Source organism: Mixophyes fleayi, chromosome 2 (assembly GCF_038048845.1).
Source record: "Mixophyes fleayi isolate aMixFle1 chromosome 2, aMixFle1.hap1, whole genome shotgun sequence".
NCBI classification, from domain to species: Eukaryota; Metazoa; Chordata; class Amphibia; order Anura; family Limnodynastidae; genus Mixophyes; species Mixophyes fleayi.
This window is the reverse complement of record NC_134403.1, coordinates 259,420,345-259,440,024: the sequence shown is the minus strand read 5'-3', so window position 1 is coordinate 259,440,024 and position 19,680 is coordinate 259,420,345. Positions and strand designations below refer to the sequence as shown.

Here is a 19,680-nt window from a genome sequence, read left to right as displayed (position 1 = left end):
GATGCCCGGATAATTTGAAAACTGTGCGGACACTGCAAGCACCATTCAGCGGTAATGAAGATCACCAGAAGTCTCACTGCAGCTCCTGTAGTCCAATAGTGTGGCTTGTGAGTCACAGCGGAGCTCCGTGCCCCAGTCTATGCAGCTCCGATGTCCAGTTTGAGGAAAGTTGTCCAGAGATGAGTGTGACAAGTTGGAGGTGAGAGCAATCAGTTGTTTGCTGCCAAATGCTGGAGACGAGAGTGCGGTCCCTGTTTTCACCGGCGTCAGTAAGGGCTGTGTCGCCTGGAGTGGTCTGTGATGTGAGGGCTGGAGTCTGAAAATGTCGGAAACGGTAGCCGCGGTTCGGCTAGAGTTGAGCATGCGTAGGGGGTCGCTGAACCGTGATAAGGGGAATCGGACACCTGGAATAGTTCGCACCAAGATGGCGCCCGGACAAGAGTCCCTCCGCAACACTGCTGGTATGAGTTTGTGAGGGAGCATATACCCCTAGGCCGATAGTGTCTATATCTCCCCATCCGGTGGAAGCGGGTTGGTGGTGAAAAACTGATACTTAATACAGGTAGTCTTGGCTGGAGATTTTGGCCCCACGGAACTCTCACAAAGTGCGTGTGGCCATCTTAGGTGCCAGGCCACGCCCCCCGTCTGACTAGACAGAGGAGGGGACACTACCCCTAGCTAGATCTGTTGTTTAGGTAAACAAAGATAGTTTCTGTTAAACAATAGTCTGGTCTATCTGATAATATAATTATTGATGTATTGTTTCTGCAGACCTAGAAAACACAAAGACTTACTCTTTTGGCATAAGTAGTAAGCCCTATGAATAGCATGAATACCTCACCTACCATGTAATAGATAATATGACACAATCTCATATATTACCAATCTTAAAGCTAATATTCAAAAACAGTAGGGGGGTGAGCACAGACATGCTATGGGAATGAAAACACACATACGGAATACACAGTTATAATGTGTTCTAGTGCAGACACTCTAGGAGGGACATGGGGATAAAAAGTACTTGTTCAACAATATTGTAACAGAGCGATCGCTCCTTGACATGCCCCCAGCGATGATGTCATCATAGGGGGGCGAGAATGGCCATAGGAAATCCCTGAGGGATTCTCTGTAATGGCCGCCAAGTCCTCAATCTCACTGTGCAGTGACAGATTCCAGGGCCAGTAATGACCGCCGTGTCTTCCGATCAGCACATGCGCAGTTCATATCTAAGAGCTGCGCAGTTCAGCTCTGCAGGGTGCTAGGGAAGAGTGGGCTTTGGGGACTTTAAAAAGCCCCCAAGCCCTCTCGATCAGACACACACACCTCTCTGGACCTCACTACACTAAAGAAAACATACCTAGTTTCTGGCTCCTGATCAGGCTTTCTTTGCACTCTGCATCTTATAAAGGTACATCTATATACTACTATAACTGTAATAGCCTGCAATATCTACATATTATCTACATATTACAAATATTATCTACATTATCATACACAATATACTGTATCTACATTAACTCTACCTTTTCTTGCATATACTATATCTACATTATATCTATATTCTACCTTATCTACACATACTATACACTGTACTCTAGCCTATAATCTATACTAGCCTGCAATTAATATTATATTTTCTTCTAACCCTGCAATATATACTGTCGCCACACTCTACATTCTACCCATACCATTCCTGCATTCAAACCTATATACTGCTACAATCTCCTGCTATATACTTTAGCCTACAATCTATAGTGGCCTGCAAAATATAATATATACATATATATGTATATATGTCCATATGCCCGTACAATGGCCTTATCTGTGTGGAGTTTGTATGTTCTCCTCGTGTTTGCATGGGTTTCCTTCCACAATCCATCTAACCCTGCAATATATACTGTTTTATACTGTCCTATAATCTATATACTGTATCTATATCCTGCAATCTATATATCTGTGTTTTTACTACAATCTGTATACTGAATCTATATCAAGTAAAATATCCTTCAATATATCTTGCCTAACACTATACTACATTGCTAATTCTCTATTGGCTATTGTGACGAAACGAGTGTGATAACACTGTAACCATCCTGTTCCTCGTTTCTCACATAATGTGGATTATAGCAAGTAATTTTTATAGCCCTTGCTTTTGTTCCTCAGCTCTCCAGACTACAACTGCAGGATCTACATGTGGATAAGGGGATATTGTAGCTCATTGTAAATATGTATATTGTTTATTGTATATTGGTGATGTGGCAGTGAAGTTGTTATTAATTGTCTTTAAAGAGAATCCAGGGGGTTATGGGTAAGGATCAGATTGCAGAATACATCTGAGGGGGAAGGCCAATTAGTATCCATTGTTCTCAACATGACTAGTTCAGACATTTTGTCTAGAGCATAGACCGGGACCTTCTGTGGAAGTACAGCTCATCTCCACTCCCCCTCTGACCCCCGAATACAGCACCCACCAATGGTTAAGAAGGATAGACCCCAGGGTTTGCCGAGGGAGGGGAAAACATTGTGGAAATTAGACTCTCTAGATATAAGGAGCCACTCCAGCGGGGAGGAGATATTCATTATGGGACTGGAAGCTGCAGGCTGGCTGTTTTTTAGAGTTCCTGTTCTCTACCAGTGAAATACATCGGCAGATCCATGGGTCGTCAAGTCCGGACAGCCAGGTGACTGTAACTCCTTAAGCTAGTGGTGTAAGGGACAGATAATTTGGTGAACCTGCATGGCATTTATTTACTGTGTGTATATAATAATCTAGTGATTGTTTTTGTTACAATAAATGTACTGTTGTACTTTTCTAACGGCATTTGCCTGAGTGGCTAATAAGAACCTTAGAAGGTACTGGGTAGACTTCCCTAGCTTAGGAAGGATTAGCCAGAGTGAAGTGGGTAGAAATGGGCCAGAAAACCTGGTATTTTCACAGCTATGCTACCTAATACTGCAATAATCTATATTATTATTATCCTCCATCTTGTAATAATATTTTGGGCACGCCTCCCTCTCTTTCTCAAGCACGCCCCCCTCGCTATCTCGCACTTAAATAACATACATAGACACAACAAGAGGACATACTGATCGTGGTACAAGACGAAAGCTTAGGAAGGTTGTGTATAGTTGACATCTAAGAATATCTGGCGTGTCAAGGGTAACGATTTGTAAGAAGTGACACAAATAGCTATGAAAATATAGTGAATGTGGTATTCCATGATTTAGGAGATTGGTTGGTTATGAAATTATCATTAAAATATTCACATCATTGGACCCTCATGCTATAAGAGAGCAATAGCAGACTCAAGGGAAATAGCTCCTGCTTGAGGGACTGAAATAAACATTCTTTTATAGCTACATTTGCCCAAAAATTTAATTTGAAGTAATGAACACCCTCTCTTTTATATCTAGAAATAGCCCTATGCCCAGCAAGTCACTTTTGTTATAATGGAAATTGGTGTTTCATGATTATAGTCTAACCGAGAAAATTATGACCTTTTTTAATATTTCTAAACAAATCATGTGCTATATAGCAAACAAAGGTTTACTATGGGTTATAGCCAACAATGTCTGTTTCTTTTCACTTGTGTTGCTGAACCATTTTTTGAAACACTGTTATCAGATGGAGGAGCAATCAAACATATTTTATGGGCCCACTTATGCAGCGTAGACTTTAGGTCAATCAAATTTCAGCATATGTTCTTTATGACAAACATAACTGATGAAAAGAATAATACATGTTTGAAGACCACTGTATAAATGTGCATCTCCTGAAAATAATGGAATAACGTCAAAGATATATACATTCCCCAGATGAAACCTATAGAAATTATGTATCTCTTTTCAATATAACAAAATCATATTTCATATGTATATATCCAGAAAATGATACCAGGTTTAGTGCAATTAATCACCTATCTATGGGATGTCTCAGAAGAAACTTGTGCTATATATTTTTTTGAGCAATAAATATAAATGTTTTTGGACAAAAACTGCAATAAATCAGTTGTAAAGCATGTGACCGCATGTCAAAATAGAACCCATTCTATTCAATACATCCATATATGCTTGTGGCTACATTGCAGCATGGTTTTTGGTCACTGCTTGTTCCATTTCAATACATTCAAAGCATGTCAATGCACTTGAAGTCCATTCATGTCTGTGCAAATGCATTATATGCAGCAAGCGGTTTAACATTAATTTCTATTGCCCAGTGATGGACAGCCTGATATACTTAAAGGACCTCCAAAAGGGCTGTACATTACCTTTTTAATTTCAAGGAAAAACAGGCCCAAACATACCACAGTACAACAATCATCCCCAAATGCCCTACATGCCCTTTAGTTTGCTCCATTATTACACTACATGCAATTTGCTCCAAAATAGACTCACATGCCCTCAGAACCCCACTTTCCACAAAATGCCCCCACAGGCACTTAGACCCCCACCAGTTCTCACATCCCACATGTACTACCTCATAGTTGCTTACATTCCCGGATTGTCAGGGAAACTCCTGGACTCCCAACAGAGTGGACCACATTTCCTAAACACCCATCACTTTAGCCTGAAGTGGGAATGCCCTTGATGCAATTCAATGAACCACATCATAATGGCCCCGCCCCTGCTGTGGTATGACACAAATTGCATAGTTTCTCAGTGGGAGTTAGGGCAGTGAAGATGCAAATCATGCCATCACTTCCTTGGATCTCCCTTCCAGTATGTCCCTGAGGGGAGGTCCAAAAATTTGGCAAGTATGTCCCACATGATACTCAGACCTCCCCACATGCCTCTCACATTTCCCCCACTCACTGACTAACCTACTGAAAATACTTTTACCTGTCTGCCTCTTATCTCCTTCTCACTGCCCATATATTCTGTTACCTGTTGGTTGATTTTTTTCTTCTTCTATGTTTTCACAGCTTTTATGCATTCATGTGTATGTCCTTGTGTCTGTAGTTCAGCTACCCTGCATTTGTATTGACAACCGTGCCTCCCCCGCAGATTTGTGTTTTGGAATACTTTGCCCAATCCCCAGGAAATGTTAGAATGACGTCTGTATCCTCTGTTGGGGTCCTTGAGGCATGCTGTGTGTTCCCTTTTCGTTGCTGTGATTGGTTTGTTATGTCCGTTTGGATATTTAGGGCAAAGGACATAAAATAATGTATCAACCATAGACTCCATGACCCTGAGGTACAGAAAGATCATGTCTAAAGTGACAGTAAGTTCTTGCATGCTAAGAGGGGCCATACACTGCAGATTATCTGTAATAGAACAGGGAGTTTTCTGTGGAGTGCCTGTAATTGTTCTCATAGCCTGTCTGTCATATTTCATCTTTTAATATTCTCTGTTGTCTGGTATCATAACAAACACAGAGATAGGAAGTGGTGCCGTTGTTAATGCATGCCAGCTTAATAATGATAGTGTTACCATTGGGTGAAGCAGACCGTAATTCATAAGATTCTGGATGGCTTTTATAAGCGAGAGTGCTGAAGCATATAATTGTTTGGCCTAATGCTGTATACCACTGTGTATTCTGTGAATTAACACATGCCTCAAGATATTGAGGTCTTTTCTACACTTGCTGGACATTTAATACTAATCTAGTTGTCTACGCTTTACATGTCTGGACATAGACCTCAGATTTTGGTAAAACTAATCTTGTGTGATGTATTAAACATGACAGATATTGCTTTGTCATTATTTATTCAACAAAAAAAATAAACCAACATGAAGAAGCCATATGTGAAAAAGTAGTCATGTTTCTGGGTGTAGAGACACCTTTAGCTGCAATAACTTGAACTAATAGTTTTCTGTATGAGTTTATCAGCCTCTTACATTGTATTTGGGGAATTTTGTCCCACTCTACCTGCACAGCTGTTTTCCTCACCTAAAGATACAATTGCAAGCATATTATATTCCACAAGCCACTAACTTTTTTTAAATATTTTACTACCTTAATCAACTTATAATTTTTATTTAATAAAGTACAGTTTTGGCATAATAATTAGTTGGATGAAATTATTAATAGTTTAGGGAAATATAATAGGTAAAATGTTATATTTAGCTGAGCAAATACCAGTAGATGTTTGTATTTCCTTGTTTAAATTGATGCCAGATGCTTTTAGCTGGACATATGGTTTAACAGGATGTAAAGGTCAACATATGCTTTTTGAACTTAGGATATAAGATTTCTAGCTATTTGTAAAATAAGTAAAAAGTATTTGTTTGATTATATATCATCTGATGTACACTATTACAAAGAAATATTATAAGATTAATGACATCTTTTAGGAGGCTGGATTCAGAGTATAAAATTTGGCTCAAGGCTGGGTTCAGAGTATAAATTGGAATTGGAACTCTGTCTAATCTATCATGGGATTCTTTGTGTGTGCAATAAAAAAATAAGCTTTTTACACTTGCTGTCTGAAGAACTTACTCTAACATTATCTAACTTCTTTTAATTCAATTGATCATCCATAATACCACAGTCCTCATACACCTCTACTGTACAAAAGCAGATACCTTTTCTTGAACCAGAACAGGAAGGAGGATTGGGTTAATATAAATGTTGAAGGGCAGTCATGATTGCCAGCAGCTGTTATAAGATTTCTATGATGATTAAATTATTTTTTATGCCTCACTGCATTATCTGCTTCCAACCATACCACTTCACCATTAGCTGCACGAAAATACCAGATGCCAGTATTGGTGGCTGATAATGCTTCTGCCTTACGGTAGCCACATGCATTTTCCTCACCAACAGCTAACATTGTTATTCTACTACCCTTTGTATCAATTGATCCCCACACCACTTACAAGTTAATGACAGCCCTGCCGAAATGAGCTTATAAATCTGTTTCATGCAACTGGATGTAATTTGTTTATATTAAACAATATAAACATTATTTCCTTAGTGTTATAGGAGCAAGTATTAAACCACTATTAATTTTACTTTTTCCAGGGCAAGCTGGCCAGGTTCAGAAGAGATGTATCACCGTGGAGGAGACCGGGGATGGCATCATGGGCACCACCAGAGTGATGTAAGTGTTCTTAGATCGCCCCAGAATGTATAGGTCTAAAATATGTCTTTACATATTGGACAGTACAATAACAGTAGAATGTACCACACAACATGAGATAATTGTGTAAGGATGTGACTTCCTTAATTATTTTAGCCATGTGTCAATTACATAATGTTTATTCTAGACACACTTTGACATGGTGAAATAAAGTGATATTGTGCATAAACAGAATATATAAATGTGAACACAGTAGTGAATATAAGTAAAACATACCAAAGTAAAACAATAAGGGGGTAATCCCCCAATAATCCCGCGGTCCACGCACTATTACCGTTATTATGGTAATAGTGCACGGAAAAAACGTTACTACGGTAATTTTCTCGCTGGATTTCAGTGGATTGTAAATTGTGTAAAACTTGGAGCAAAAAATAGGATGAATCACAATCTCCTGTCTATGTAGGGAAGTAGGTGTTATGGACGTTTTCAGGAATAATTCAAAGACAAAGTGTTCAGAATATGCTCAGTTTTATGCTTGTATGCGCAATACAGACCATTCAAATCAATCAGATCAATGGTGATTACATATTAACTTTGCAAGCATTTTATGTCCTAAAACCACAAACTAATACTTGGATAGAACTTCATATAAGACAAATTCTTTCACACTGCTCTGTAATTCCTGAATTTTAGACAAATGGTCATGTACCTCTGCCTCATTGTCTTTTATGTGCAACATTCTTGTCCTACAGTGCACAGGTCCCTCCTTCTGAAGCTAACATCTGATCCAAAGTCATTCTATTCTGTAATGCAACCTTTCTGATTTGGGACACTTCTTCCATAATCTGATTTATGGCCACAACTATCTCACCTACCATGTCCTCCATTAATTTAATGATCTTAGTTGAGGCTGTTTCCATTAAATATATTGTAGATAAAGGGAACAGTGTTCCTGCAATTCTTTCTCCATCACTGAATATGAATAGATCTTCTTTCTTCTCTGTGAGTCAAATATGTCATCCCTGCAGGAATTATCTCATGTTCTACAGGAATATTTCTAGGATACTGTTCTAATTCTTTAGTAACCCTAACATATGGAAACACATAGGACAAGGCACATTGTATTTTGGCACCCCATGGGATCCAAGAGCATGCCTTATTACCACAAATCCAATATAAACCCTTTGGCAACGGACGTGCTCTATATCCATTATATACAGTACCTACCTATATCATAAAGACAGCTTATGTTCTTTCCCTTTCATGGAGTTACAGTTTTCTTGATTAAAATCACAACTTTTTTATTCCCAACTAAACTTCCATTCTTGCCTACATTGTACCAATGCATTCCCTCATAATTATACTTTGTAGGGAACTTAGTCACAAATTTTGATCACTCAACATACCCCATCTCCTGACCTGGCGCTTCCCCTACTAGCTCTTCTGTACGGTTGTTCTTTATGTTACAGCCTATTGTCAGAGATAGCCTCTATTGGGTCCTTTCTCTCGAGCCCTGGCACCTGTCTTAAGTGGGTATCGATCGATAGAGAGACAGACAAAGTTCAGTTGTAAGGCTGAAACTCGATCTGGTTCTGACCAGCCCCCAGTCAGAGTAGCTTTATTTATACACAGAAGATGGCATAAAAAAATATATGGTTCCACAACAGAACAACAGTTTGACATTTAGGATCAGCAGATGTTCTTGTTCCAGTCTCGCAAGCCAGCGGCAGAAATAGCTGCGGTTTCAAAGGTGCGAGGTTTCTACAGGAAACTGTCAGTTGTGCAGAATTCTCAGAATATGTGAAGCAAGCAGAAAAACAAAAAGGTTTAGGTATCGGTTACGTGGTAACAATCTGCAGAGCCCTGCAGATTGTTGCTCAGACATTAATTATACAAAATGTATCATTTTTCAGAAACTGATTAAATGGATATCTCTCACACTATTACTCCTGTATCACTTATTTTTATGCAAGATTGAGGAATACCACTCAACACTGTCACTGTGATTGCTGGAGAGCTGTGCAATGATTTCTTTGTCACATTCTTCCATGGTATTTTTACCTCTATTAATGATGGGTCTGCTTTTTCTCTACATGTCTTATACTCTTGCTGAACCTTTTCAGCAGCATATGCGGCACAAATCCAATCCATATAATCCTTTTCTGTAAGAAAATGTGCTACTAAAGGTATGCCTGATGTAGCACTCACTGGCAAATGTGTACATACCCAACAATCACTAGCATTCAGCCTCAGAGCTATCTTGCTGTGCATTTCTAATACACAATTTGACATTTCTACATTTCCAATTTCCATATACATTTCCCTTCTATTTATCTCATGACCTTTGGCATCCTCTCAGGGACTGGCACACAATGTTTACATATACACATCTCAGTAGGGGATAAATCATGACCCTTTCCTTTACGCACACTATACCTCTCCATCAATGACTCCTTTGGAACTCCTATTCCTTTAGCTCCTTCCCCTGCACCTGTATTTGTGTTATATGCCTGTCAGTAATGCATTACTATGACAGTGACATCAATGGTAATGAATAATATACGGCTGCAACTATAGCCCATACACATATGAGTATACACAGTTTCTTCTCTGGATCATGTTGTTAGATTGATGTATTTCATCAGTTCTTGTCTTCGCAAAGCTCGTGCTTAGGCCGTTTTAACCAATAATATCACTCCACATAACAGGACCACTCAATATCACCCCACATCCCACCGGATACAGGCATAAATTCAAGTAGACCTTGCCACATCTTATCTGGTGTAGACTTGCTGTACCACAGTTTCCCCGTTTCCCATCACGAACGATGGAGGGCACATTTCATTTTAGACATGTTGCGCTATATAACATATTTTAGACATGTTTCCTCATATACTTTGAGCAAAACTGTCCAAGAAGCAGAAAAGCAACTTAATTGGTCAATATATGCACTGTAGCTTTGTTAACTCTTATGCGTCCTACTACTATTTTATAACCAGTTTTAATTCAACTTCCATTTGTGTGAATTGATTATCCATATTATTCCTGTCTATGTTGCTGTAAAGAAACATACTATGTCAATTTACACAAATCATATGATCCTTTCTCAATCCTAAAGGAGGTTATTGGAGACAGACAATAAAGGAAAGGGTAGATGCAGTTGTGACGGGATAATCACCAATACTTGCCGTATCGGATATTAGGGAGCCCTTATATAGGATCATAGGTGTATATCATACAGATATCCAATTCCTTACTATTTCTTTTTTATTTTATCTGAGGAACAACAATATCCTCATAAAGCCGATCATATCCTACTCTCGCCTGAGCCTGACTATAATCGTTTCCTTCCTCTAACATGTGCATTCCCACATATTCCCCTCCATTTTGTTTAACAGGTTCTTCCTTTGTGTTCAACATTTTCCTTATCCCTTCACAGCACAGAGGAAAACACTTAAAGCCGATATAGACCACTTTGATAAATAGTAATTCCACCACTACGTACTGTAAAATTCCACTCACCCTTGAAGAAAATCATTTGCCAAGCCAACCAGAATGATCCCATCCTTCCCTTCCAAATTCTTTCAAACCGCTCTGTAATTCCTGAACTTTGGACAAATATCTCATGGATTGACCCATGCAGGTAAGATGGCCATAGTTGGTCTGATTCAGACATATTGGCATGCGCCTGGATTTACACCAGTAGCAGCCAAGTACTGTGTATCTTGCATTATTTGTTTAAAAAGTAATGCAGGAAGAATGTAAAAACAATACCTTCACATCTTCCACAAACTGACGGTCCTTTTCAAATTTTGCAGATAGACTTTATTCAGCTTCCAAACGTCAGGATGTTGCAATATGTGTTAGTTTGTGTAGATCAGTTTAGCTGTTTGGTTGAAGATTATGCAGTTGCAAGTGACACAACTTCATTTACGGCAAAGAAACTAGTACAGGAGTTTGTATGTAGGTCCTTGCGTCATATCCTCAGACTAAGGCCCTCATTTCACATGATTAGTGTTTCAATAAATATATGAATTAATGGGAATTGATTAACAACGCCACACACAATACCATCCACAGAGTAGTGGAAAAGTAGAAAGATACAATGGGACAATTAAAAACAAACTCTCAAAAATATGCAAAGAAACCAGGTTACTATGGCCTGAGGCGTTGCCCATTAGAGTGATGCCCAGAGCACCCTTGAACATCTCCCCATATTAGATCTTGTTTGGAAGATTTCCCTAATGTGGCAATGTTGTGGTACTGCAAGTCTACACCAGTAGGTTCAGAGGAAATTTGAGGAAAAACTACTTCACAGAAAGGGTAGTGGATAAGTGGAATAGCCTCCCATCAGAGGCAGTTGAAGCTAATACAGTAGACCAATTTAAACATGCTTTGGATAGACATTAAGATATCCTTGCAAAGAAAAAAGGATCAAATAGGGTTTGATGTTACTATAGATTAAAAATTGGGCAGACTAGATGTGCCAAATGGTTCTTATCTGCTTCAAATTCTATGTTTATATAAATACCTTTTTGACTTTTTACTACAAGCAAGAAAATTTTTAATATTCAACAATTTGTCCTCAGACAATTAAATGTTTCAAATTTGACATTCCTCAGTAAGAAATTGTTAGTTAGTGAAACATTAGTACAATTACTGTAATGTAACAATGCATCTGTAAATCCATCTTTGTATAATTCAGTCTCTTAGTAATTTGTCCCACAACGGTATACAAGTTTAAGCACCCGTAGCCCATTTCAGTGGGGTAGCTCAATGTTCAGATGCAGAATTTATTTTAAAGTTTTCAATTCCTTTCTTATCCACACTAGTTACTGTGTGTATTAAGATTTTTTTTAATTTTTTGCTAATTTCATTCATACACAAAAATTATTATACCTGCTGTATCATATCAAACCTAATGGTGAATGTTTGTTTTGCTATTGAGAAAGTGGTAATGATCTTCCCATTACGACATATACACTATATGGACAAAAGTATTTGGGCGCTTGACCATTACACAAACAGAGACTGTAATGACATTGTATTCTAATACATATACTTTAATATGGACTTGGTCCGCCTTTTGCAGCAATAACAGCTTCCACTCTTAGAAGGCTTTCCACAAGATGTTGGAGTGTTTCTGTGGGAATTTGTGCCCATTCGTTCTGTAGAGCATTTATGAGGTCAGGCACTGATGTTTAATGAGATGCCTGTCTCGCAATAAGTTCATCCAAAATGTGTTCGATGAGGTTGAGGTCAGGGCTCTGTGCAGACTAGTCAAGTTCTTCCACACCAAACTCATCAAATTATGTCTTTTTAGTCCTTGCTTTGTGCACTGGGGCACAGTCATTTTGGAATAGAAAAGGGTCTTCCCTAAACTGTTGCCACAAAGTCGGAAGCATAGCATTGTCCAAAATGGGTTGGTATGCTGAAGCATTAATATTGTCCTTCACTGGGGAAAAGGGGCCTAGCCCAAACCCGGAAAAACAGCCCCATACCATTATCCCTCCTCCACCAAACCTCACAGTTGGCATAATGCAGTCAAGCAGGTAATGTTCTCTCGGTAGCCACCAAACCCAGACTCGCCCATCTGACTGCCAGAGAAGCGTGATTCGCCACTCCACAGAACACGTTTCCACTACTCCACAGTCCAGTGTTGGTGGGCTGTACACCATTCCATCCGACACTTGGCATTGGACTTGGTGATGCAAGGCTTGCATGCAGCTGCTCAGCCATTTAAACCCATTCCCTTAAGCTCCCGCTGCACCGTTTTTGTGCTTACATTAATGCCAGTAGAAGTTCGGAACTCTTCAGCTATAGAATCAGAACATTGGAGACTTTTTTGTACCATGCGCTTTAGCAGTTCTTGACACCGCTATGTGATTCTACGTGGTCTTCCACTTCGTGCCTGAGTTGCTGTTGTTCCTAAACGCTTCCACTTTCTAATAATATCACTTACAGTGGACCATGGAATGTCCAGCATGGATGAAATTTCACAAACTGTCTTAAAGCAATGGTGGCATCCTATCACAGTACCACGCTTGAAGTCACTGAACTCTGCAGAACGACTAATTTTGTATTGCAAATGGAGACTGCATGACTAGTTGCTTGATTTTATAGACCTCTGGCAACAGATCTGATTGAAACACCTCAATTCAATAATTAACAGGTGTGGCCAAATAATTGTGTCCATATAGTGTAGGTTTACATAGGAAAAGCTTCAGTAAAAGACAGTTATTAAGGTAAGAAATGCTTCAAGTATAATCTGCTTGGCTACAAGAAACATAGAAGTGTTTGTACTTTTCAAGGCTAAGGTTTTTTGAGAAAGTCAATAAAAAGAAGTTCTTGGCAAAGGTATGAGTGATTGACCAAGAAAGACAACCATGAGCAGCTGTGTTGCAGAACTGATAAGGTCATAGTGTGGAATGTGTTAACTGTTGCAAATCTATGAAACCAGGTGTGGGCAAGATACGTCAAGAACGCACATTTGTTCTGTATAAATAGCTGTTTTGTGAGCTCAATGAACAGAATTGATTTTGACAGACAACTGTGTATGACTGAGCACTTCAGTGCTGGACTTGAACCAGAAGAGGTCTTATAGGTGGCCAGTGGTCATATTTAAAATTACTACAACTAGTGTTAGCAAACTTTTCTTGTGTTTATGATCTGGTTGTGTGTATGTGGATGTATGTAAGCCTGACAAAAGCCTTAATTATTTGCTGCAGCTGCTGAGCTGGATGCATCTTGAGATGCCTACGACTCTGAATAGGGGCATAAATACTCTATTTTTATGGGTAGCTTTTTTGAGCGTTTTTGTTTTCAGTTTTGTTGGTTCTTTCTGCAGAGAGTAAGGAGAAAAATAATTTGTTTTTTGGAGTGCTCCTCTAAAAACATATTCTTTTTCTTCTTTCTCTGTGTACAATGCACTAATATGTGTGTATGGGTGCACATCTCGGAATATTAAATTAGTGAATAGAATCTAAAGAGAAAAGATAGATGTTGAATACATAGGGACATATTTACTGCATTTTTGACACAATCATTTTTACTAGCTTACACGCTAGTAAATGCCAGTCTAAGATGGTGTACATTAAGAAGGACAAGTTCTGAAAAATCATATGATTTTCGGAACTTGGTAAATCACACAAAATATCACTCCCCATAGAAATCTATTGGGACTTCTTTTGCGTTTTAGATAACAGTGGGACCGCAGCCAATATCGGAGATATCTGCTGTAATCCTATAGTTATAAATAATTTGATGCTTAATATCAGTTTTCAGCTCAAAGTACCTTGATAAATAGGCCCCTTAGTGGGGTTGGGACATTTTTTTTTTTTTGTTGGTTCTTTTGCAGACTTATCAAAGTGGCAGCGTAACAATAAGCATAAAGTCCCCATCCTCTTAGCTGAATTTATCACAAGCAAGGTTAGAGTTGGAGCAGATCCGAGAGCAGCAGATTTGGCCCATTCAACTGGTAGCAACCATTTATGCAGAAGAAGAATAAGGGAGAGCCAACGTCTTAAATGCCAGATATTTATTTCTTTAGAGACCAGCAACTGCAAAGTACAGGCTTATATGTTCATTGGATGCAGGTCAGCGCTGTTGTAATCAGATGATATTTCTATAGTGTATTTATTCTGGTATAGTGTATTCCTATGCAGAAAGCAGAAATTGCCTAAAAAATTTATTGATAGTATAAGCAAAGTTTGTGACAAAGGCAACAGTCTACAAAGTTGGGTAACAAGGACTGTGGTTTCCTGTCCTGAGATTACATCCCAGCAGACCGTCTCGATGATGACAAATCTGTAGTTTGCCATCATAATTACATTTAGTCTTAAGCAATTAGACATTTCTTCGCCGCAACCTGTTTTATACTGACTCTTCCTGCACACTCTTTCACAAGAATCCTTATATGTGCATTTAATGTTACATTTAACAGTATGATTTTATTTTAATATAGCTAAGATTGGATCATGTTTTACCTGTACTCCATATACGATAAGTATTTAAATGTCATATATGGCAGTCTAGGACATATATCTGTGTTTACCATCCTCTATGATGTATTGTTTCACCTGTTTTCATATATAACATATTTTTCACTCTGAATATTATTTTAGACATAGCTATATATTTTTACATACATTTTTCTTGAATTGTCTAAACTGCGTCATTTTTAATTAAGCATACCCCACACATTTTAAATGTCAGAATGTAGCAGAAGGTACCAAGGAAATGTCTTGCACTCATGATAGCTAACAATAAGCAATATAAGTAGGTTGCAGTGATGGATAAGAGCTGCTTATCTGATCTCTTTCCCATATAATGTCGAATAGAGACAGAATTCATATTACATCTTTGAACTGATCAAGGTGTCTCATTACTGTTACTGATGAAGCTCCTCATAAGTTTTCCCATTTTTAGTACGGTTAAGCCAGATACTGTGTCCAATTTGGCCGAGATGCTATTCCTCACAATATCTTCAGTGGAGATACTTCTCCTGTATGTCCTCTTTTAGGGGTATATTTAAGAAAGCACAGTAGAGCACTATCGTGCACTTACCGTGTAAATTAGGCCATAATGTGCTCTCCGCAAATTTATTAAAGGTGCATCGCAGCAGATATCATGGATATCTGCTGCTTTGCACTACTGATCGTTTTTGCGAGCAGTCACCATTCAACAGAATGGTGACTGCTCCTGGCCGCAATCTAACAAGTCCCGAAAAAATCTTTTTTCGGGAACTTGTTGTGTTAATGTATGCCAGATGAAGCTGCCGTACATCATAGGAAATGCTGCTAAAACTTTTGTTCTTCGATATGTCCAGCTCTGCTCCGGAGAGCAGAGCTGGACAGCGCATGCGCAGGGAGTGATGTTGTGATCCCTCCCTGTCACAGCCTCAAGCTCTCCGGTCCGGCACATGCGCAGTTGCATGAAGAAGAGAAAATACACCGAAGAGGAGGAGATCCGGAGACAGCGCGACCGAAGAGGCAGTGGTGAGTATGGTTTTTTTTTTAACACAGAAACAGCAGTTTTTCGGAACTGCTGTTTCTGTGATCCATTTTTCATAAATTTGAGAAATACATCAATCCTTATTCATGCGATAAGGATTGATAAGTATTTCTCACTTTCCCCGATAAATGATAAATGTGCCACTTAGAGGGCCCAGTACAGACAAGGGAAGATCGTGAAGCTGTTTCTGATGACAGCCCTTCATGGGGCAAAATCCCACCTCTATCACTTGAAGGTGTAATGCAGCAGAAGAGGCTGCAGGTGCGGGCAGAATCGCTGCATGTGTCACAGAATGTATGAAGTGCATCCCAGAATGTACAAGTGCCACCTTCGTTCTTTGTGGTTTGATAGAATTCCTGGTTCTTCTTCTGGACTTTTGACCATGTATTAAAGTTTTTGGTTAAATATTATGCATGTTGTGCCAAACCTAATTGTAATACGATGTGCTATAGGCAGATTTAGGTTACTTGCCTCTTTACGCTTATGAAGAAGCGGGTTTTATCCAGGATCGGCTTTTATAAGCGAGCAGTGTCTTCAAAGTCTGAGATGCCTGTGTTTTTGTTTTTTTTCATGTGGGCATTATAGTAGGGACAGCAGACTCATTTGCGTGTCATTTAGTTGACTGCAGTGTCTTCTTACTCAAAGGTGACAGATGGTCACCTTAAAAAGCAAAAAAAAAAAGCTGGGGTTCACTACGCTGTGGTTTACTGTGTGGTACCCAAATTGTCATATATTGGATGCTGTTTTTAATTCGAAAACACAGTTTGTATTTTGTAATTACAGTTTGCATGATATTGCTTACAATACGGGCTGTTTGAAAACACCCAAACCACTGCTTTTCAGTCCTAACCATGTGTGAAGTAATTATTCAATTTTATTGTGTGACTTTCAGTGGCTCATAAAAGAGATGAGATTGTGACCTCAAGACATTAGGCCATGTCTAAAAACCTAATAGAAGTTAGTTAGATAAGAGCCAGAGTGTGTAGATGGAAGAGTTTGTGATAGACATAGTTATTAATACCAAAAATAGTTTTCTGAGAGGTATCTTGAACTTTTGAATGCCATTTTTATCAGAAAGGATTCCAGGGAGAACCTCACTCTAAATTTTCTGCTCCTGTGGAGCATCTGCATTAAACACTGCCGCTCACATCTATAACATTAACCTTTATCTCGCAGTTTGCCGTGCTACTTTTGCAAACCGACTATTCATACAGTGCACCATTTGGATGTTTCCCGGGTTTTAAACCAACATTGCAGTTTTAATTCATGTAGTTTGATGCGCTTGGTCTTTGAGACATTGCTCAGTGTGCTAGCTGCATGAAAAGGCGGTTTGACAAATTCTGTGCTTAACAATCCCAGCCTAGGACTTTTCAACCACGGCTCCTGACCCATCCAATGTGCCTGTTTTTCTTTTTGTCAGGTGCCCCACCCATCTCAGAGGTAGCAGTCTGGTAGGTAGGTATATATTCATTATAGTGTGTGTGTGTGTGATGTACTGGTGGTGTCTCAAAAATGGAAAAAGCACTGACTTCTGTCTAGTAACTTATTGTTGACTGCAGGGCTTCCTTGGCCATCCTCTGCTACACTGCAAGAATTAAATTTGTAGGGTGTGAAAACAACAAAAATGGTTTCAAACTAAAGTTTACCAAAATACGAAAAGAGAATGGTTAAAGGCTATAATTTAGGGACTATCGTATTGTTGTTTTTTTTCCTGCCAATTACATTTAAACAAACTATTCATTAATCCCTGAAGGGGGCTCTTATCTTCAAATAACTATTTTTATTGGTTTGTGCATGCCCATCTGTAAATTTAAGTACATGTGTTCCTAAATTATTCTAGCTTTCTTACCTGCTTTTCCTTATGTCATAACATGAGCAGTGAGGGTAATTTATTTTGTTGCCCTGGAGTACAAACACAAAGTCTGGATTCTTTCTGATTCAGAGATCACAGGATATGTGTGGTCTCGGGGCAATGAAAATAAACAACTCTGCCTAGTGGTACCAATGCATAGCAGAAAGACAAAGCAATATATTTAAAGTTGTTTGAGGACATGTAAAAGACAATTAATAAAAGTGATTTGACGGTGGACAATACCTTTAGGTAAGTGATCAGAGATGACTGCACTACATTCCTGAGCAGAGCTGCAGATTTGGCCTTCTGGTACTACATCAGTGCCACCTGAAACAATGACATTTCACACAACTATACAGTGAAATATGTTTCTCAACTAACACCTAAGTCACCAATTGTTTAGACCAGGAGTCTAAAAGATTGACCCACATTTACTTTGGTCATTTTTTTTTCTGCAATCAATTCATCATTCCATAATAAATATTGCAGAGCAGTGTCTATCATCAGTGCAATTCCTCCCTGCCTTGTCCCCAGAATCCCAATCAATGATCATTTTGTGTTTACAAGGAAGTAGAGATGAGCGCACTCGGATTTCTGAAATCCGAGCCCACCCGAACGTTGCCGATCCGAGTCGGATCCGAGACAGATCCGGGTATTGGCGCCAAATTCAAATCTGAAACTGAGGCTCTGACTCATAATCCCGTTGTCGGATCTCGCGATACTCGGATCCTATAAATTCCCCGCTAGTCGCCGCCATCTTCACTCGGGCATTGATCAGGGTAGAGGGAGGGTGTGTTAGGTGGTCCTCTGTCCTGGTAGATCTCGTGCTGTGCTGTTTAGTTCTGTGCTGTGCTGTGCTGTGCTGTGCTGTGCTGTGCTGTGCTGTGCTGTGCTGTGCTGTGCTGTGCTGTGTTCTGCAGTATCAGTCCAGTGGTGCTGTGTGCTGTGCTCTGTCCTTCTGAGGTCAGTGGTGCTGCTGGGTCCTGTGCCGTGTCCTGTTCAGTCCAGTGGTGCTGTGTCCTGTGCTCTGTGCTTCTAAGGGCATAGTTATTTCCCCATTATTCCCAAGTTTTTAAAAAATAAAAAAAAAGTAAAAAAAAATAAAAAATTAAAAAAAATATATATAATTATAACCAAATTTGCAAAACCAATCCAGCAGTATAAGTCCATTGGTACTGCAATATTACAAAGTTCACACATTCTGCAGTATCAGTCCAGTGGTGCTGTGTCCTGTGCTCTGTCCTGCTGAGTTCCGTAGTGCTGCTGGGTCCTGTGCCGTGTCCTGTTCAGTCCAGTGGTGCTGTGTCCTGTGCTCTGTGCTTCTAAGGGCATAGTTATTTCCCCATTATTCCCAAGTTTTTAAAAAATAAAAAAAAAGTAAAAAAAAATAAAAAATTAAAAATTAAAAAAAATAAATATATAATTATAACCAAATTTGCAAAACCAATCCAGCAGTATAAGTCCATTGGTACTGCAATATTACCAAGTTCACACATTCTGCAGTATCTTGTGCTACATATAATGGAGACCAAAAATTTGGAGGATAAAGTAGGGAAAGATCAAGACCCACTTCCTCCTAATGCTGAAGCTGCTGCCACTAGTCATGACATAGACGATGAAATGCCATCAACGTCGTCTTCCAAGCCCGATGCCCAATCTCGTAGTACCGGGCATGTAAAATCCAAAAAGCGCAAGTTAAGAAAAAGTAGCAAAAAGAGAAACTTAAAATCATCTGAGGAGAAACGTAAAGTTGCCAATATGCCATTTACGACACGGAGTGGCAAGGAACGGCTT

General features: G+C 39.2%; 1 protein-coding gene across 6 annotated transcripts in view; it reads left to right on the top strand.

Moving 5' to 3' along the window:
• The window catches only part of LOC142138903 (uncharacterized), a 73,042-nt gene that overhangs the window by 14,294 nt on the left and 39,068 nt on the right, over positions 1 to 19,680 (top strand). For 5 of the 6 annotated variants that reach the window (XM_075196003.1, XM_075195999.1, XM_075196004.1 and 2 more), the window contains one exon: positions 6,965 to 7,043. In XM_075196003.1, the coding sequence (XP_075052104.1) occupies positions 6,990 to 7,043 (54 nt within the window). In that variant the 5' untranslated portion in view covers positions 6,965 to 6,989. Of the gene's footprint in view, positions 1 to 5,198; positions 5,222 to 6,964; positions 7,044 to 19,680 lie in introns of those variants that run through there. The other variant, XM_075196005.1, reaches the window with a different exon arrangement.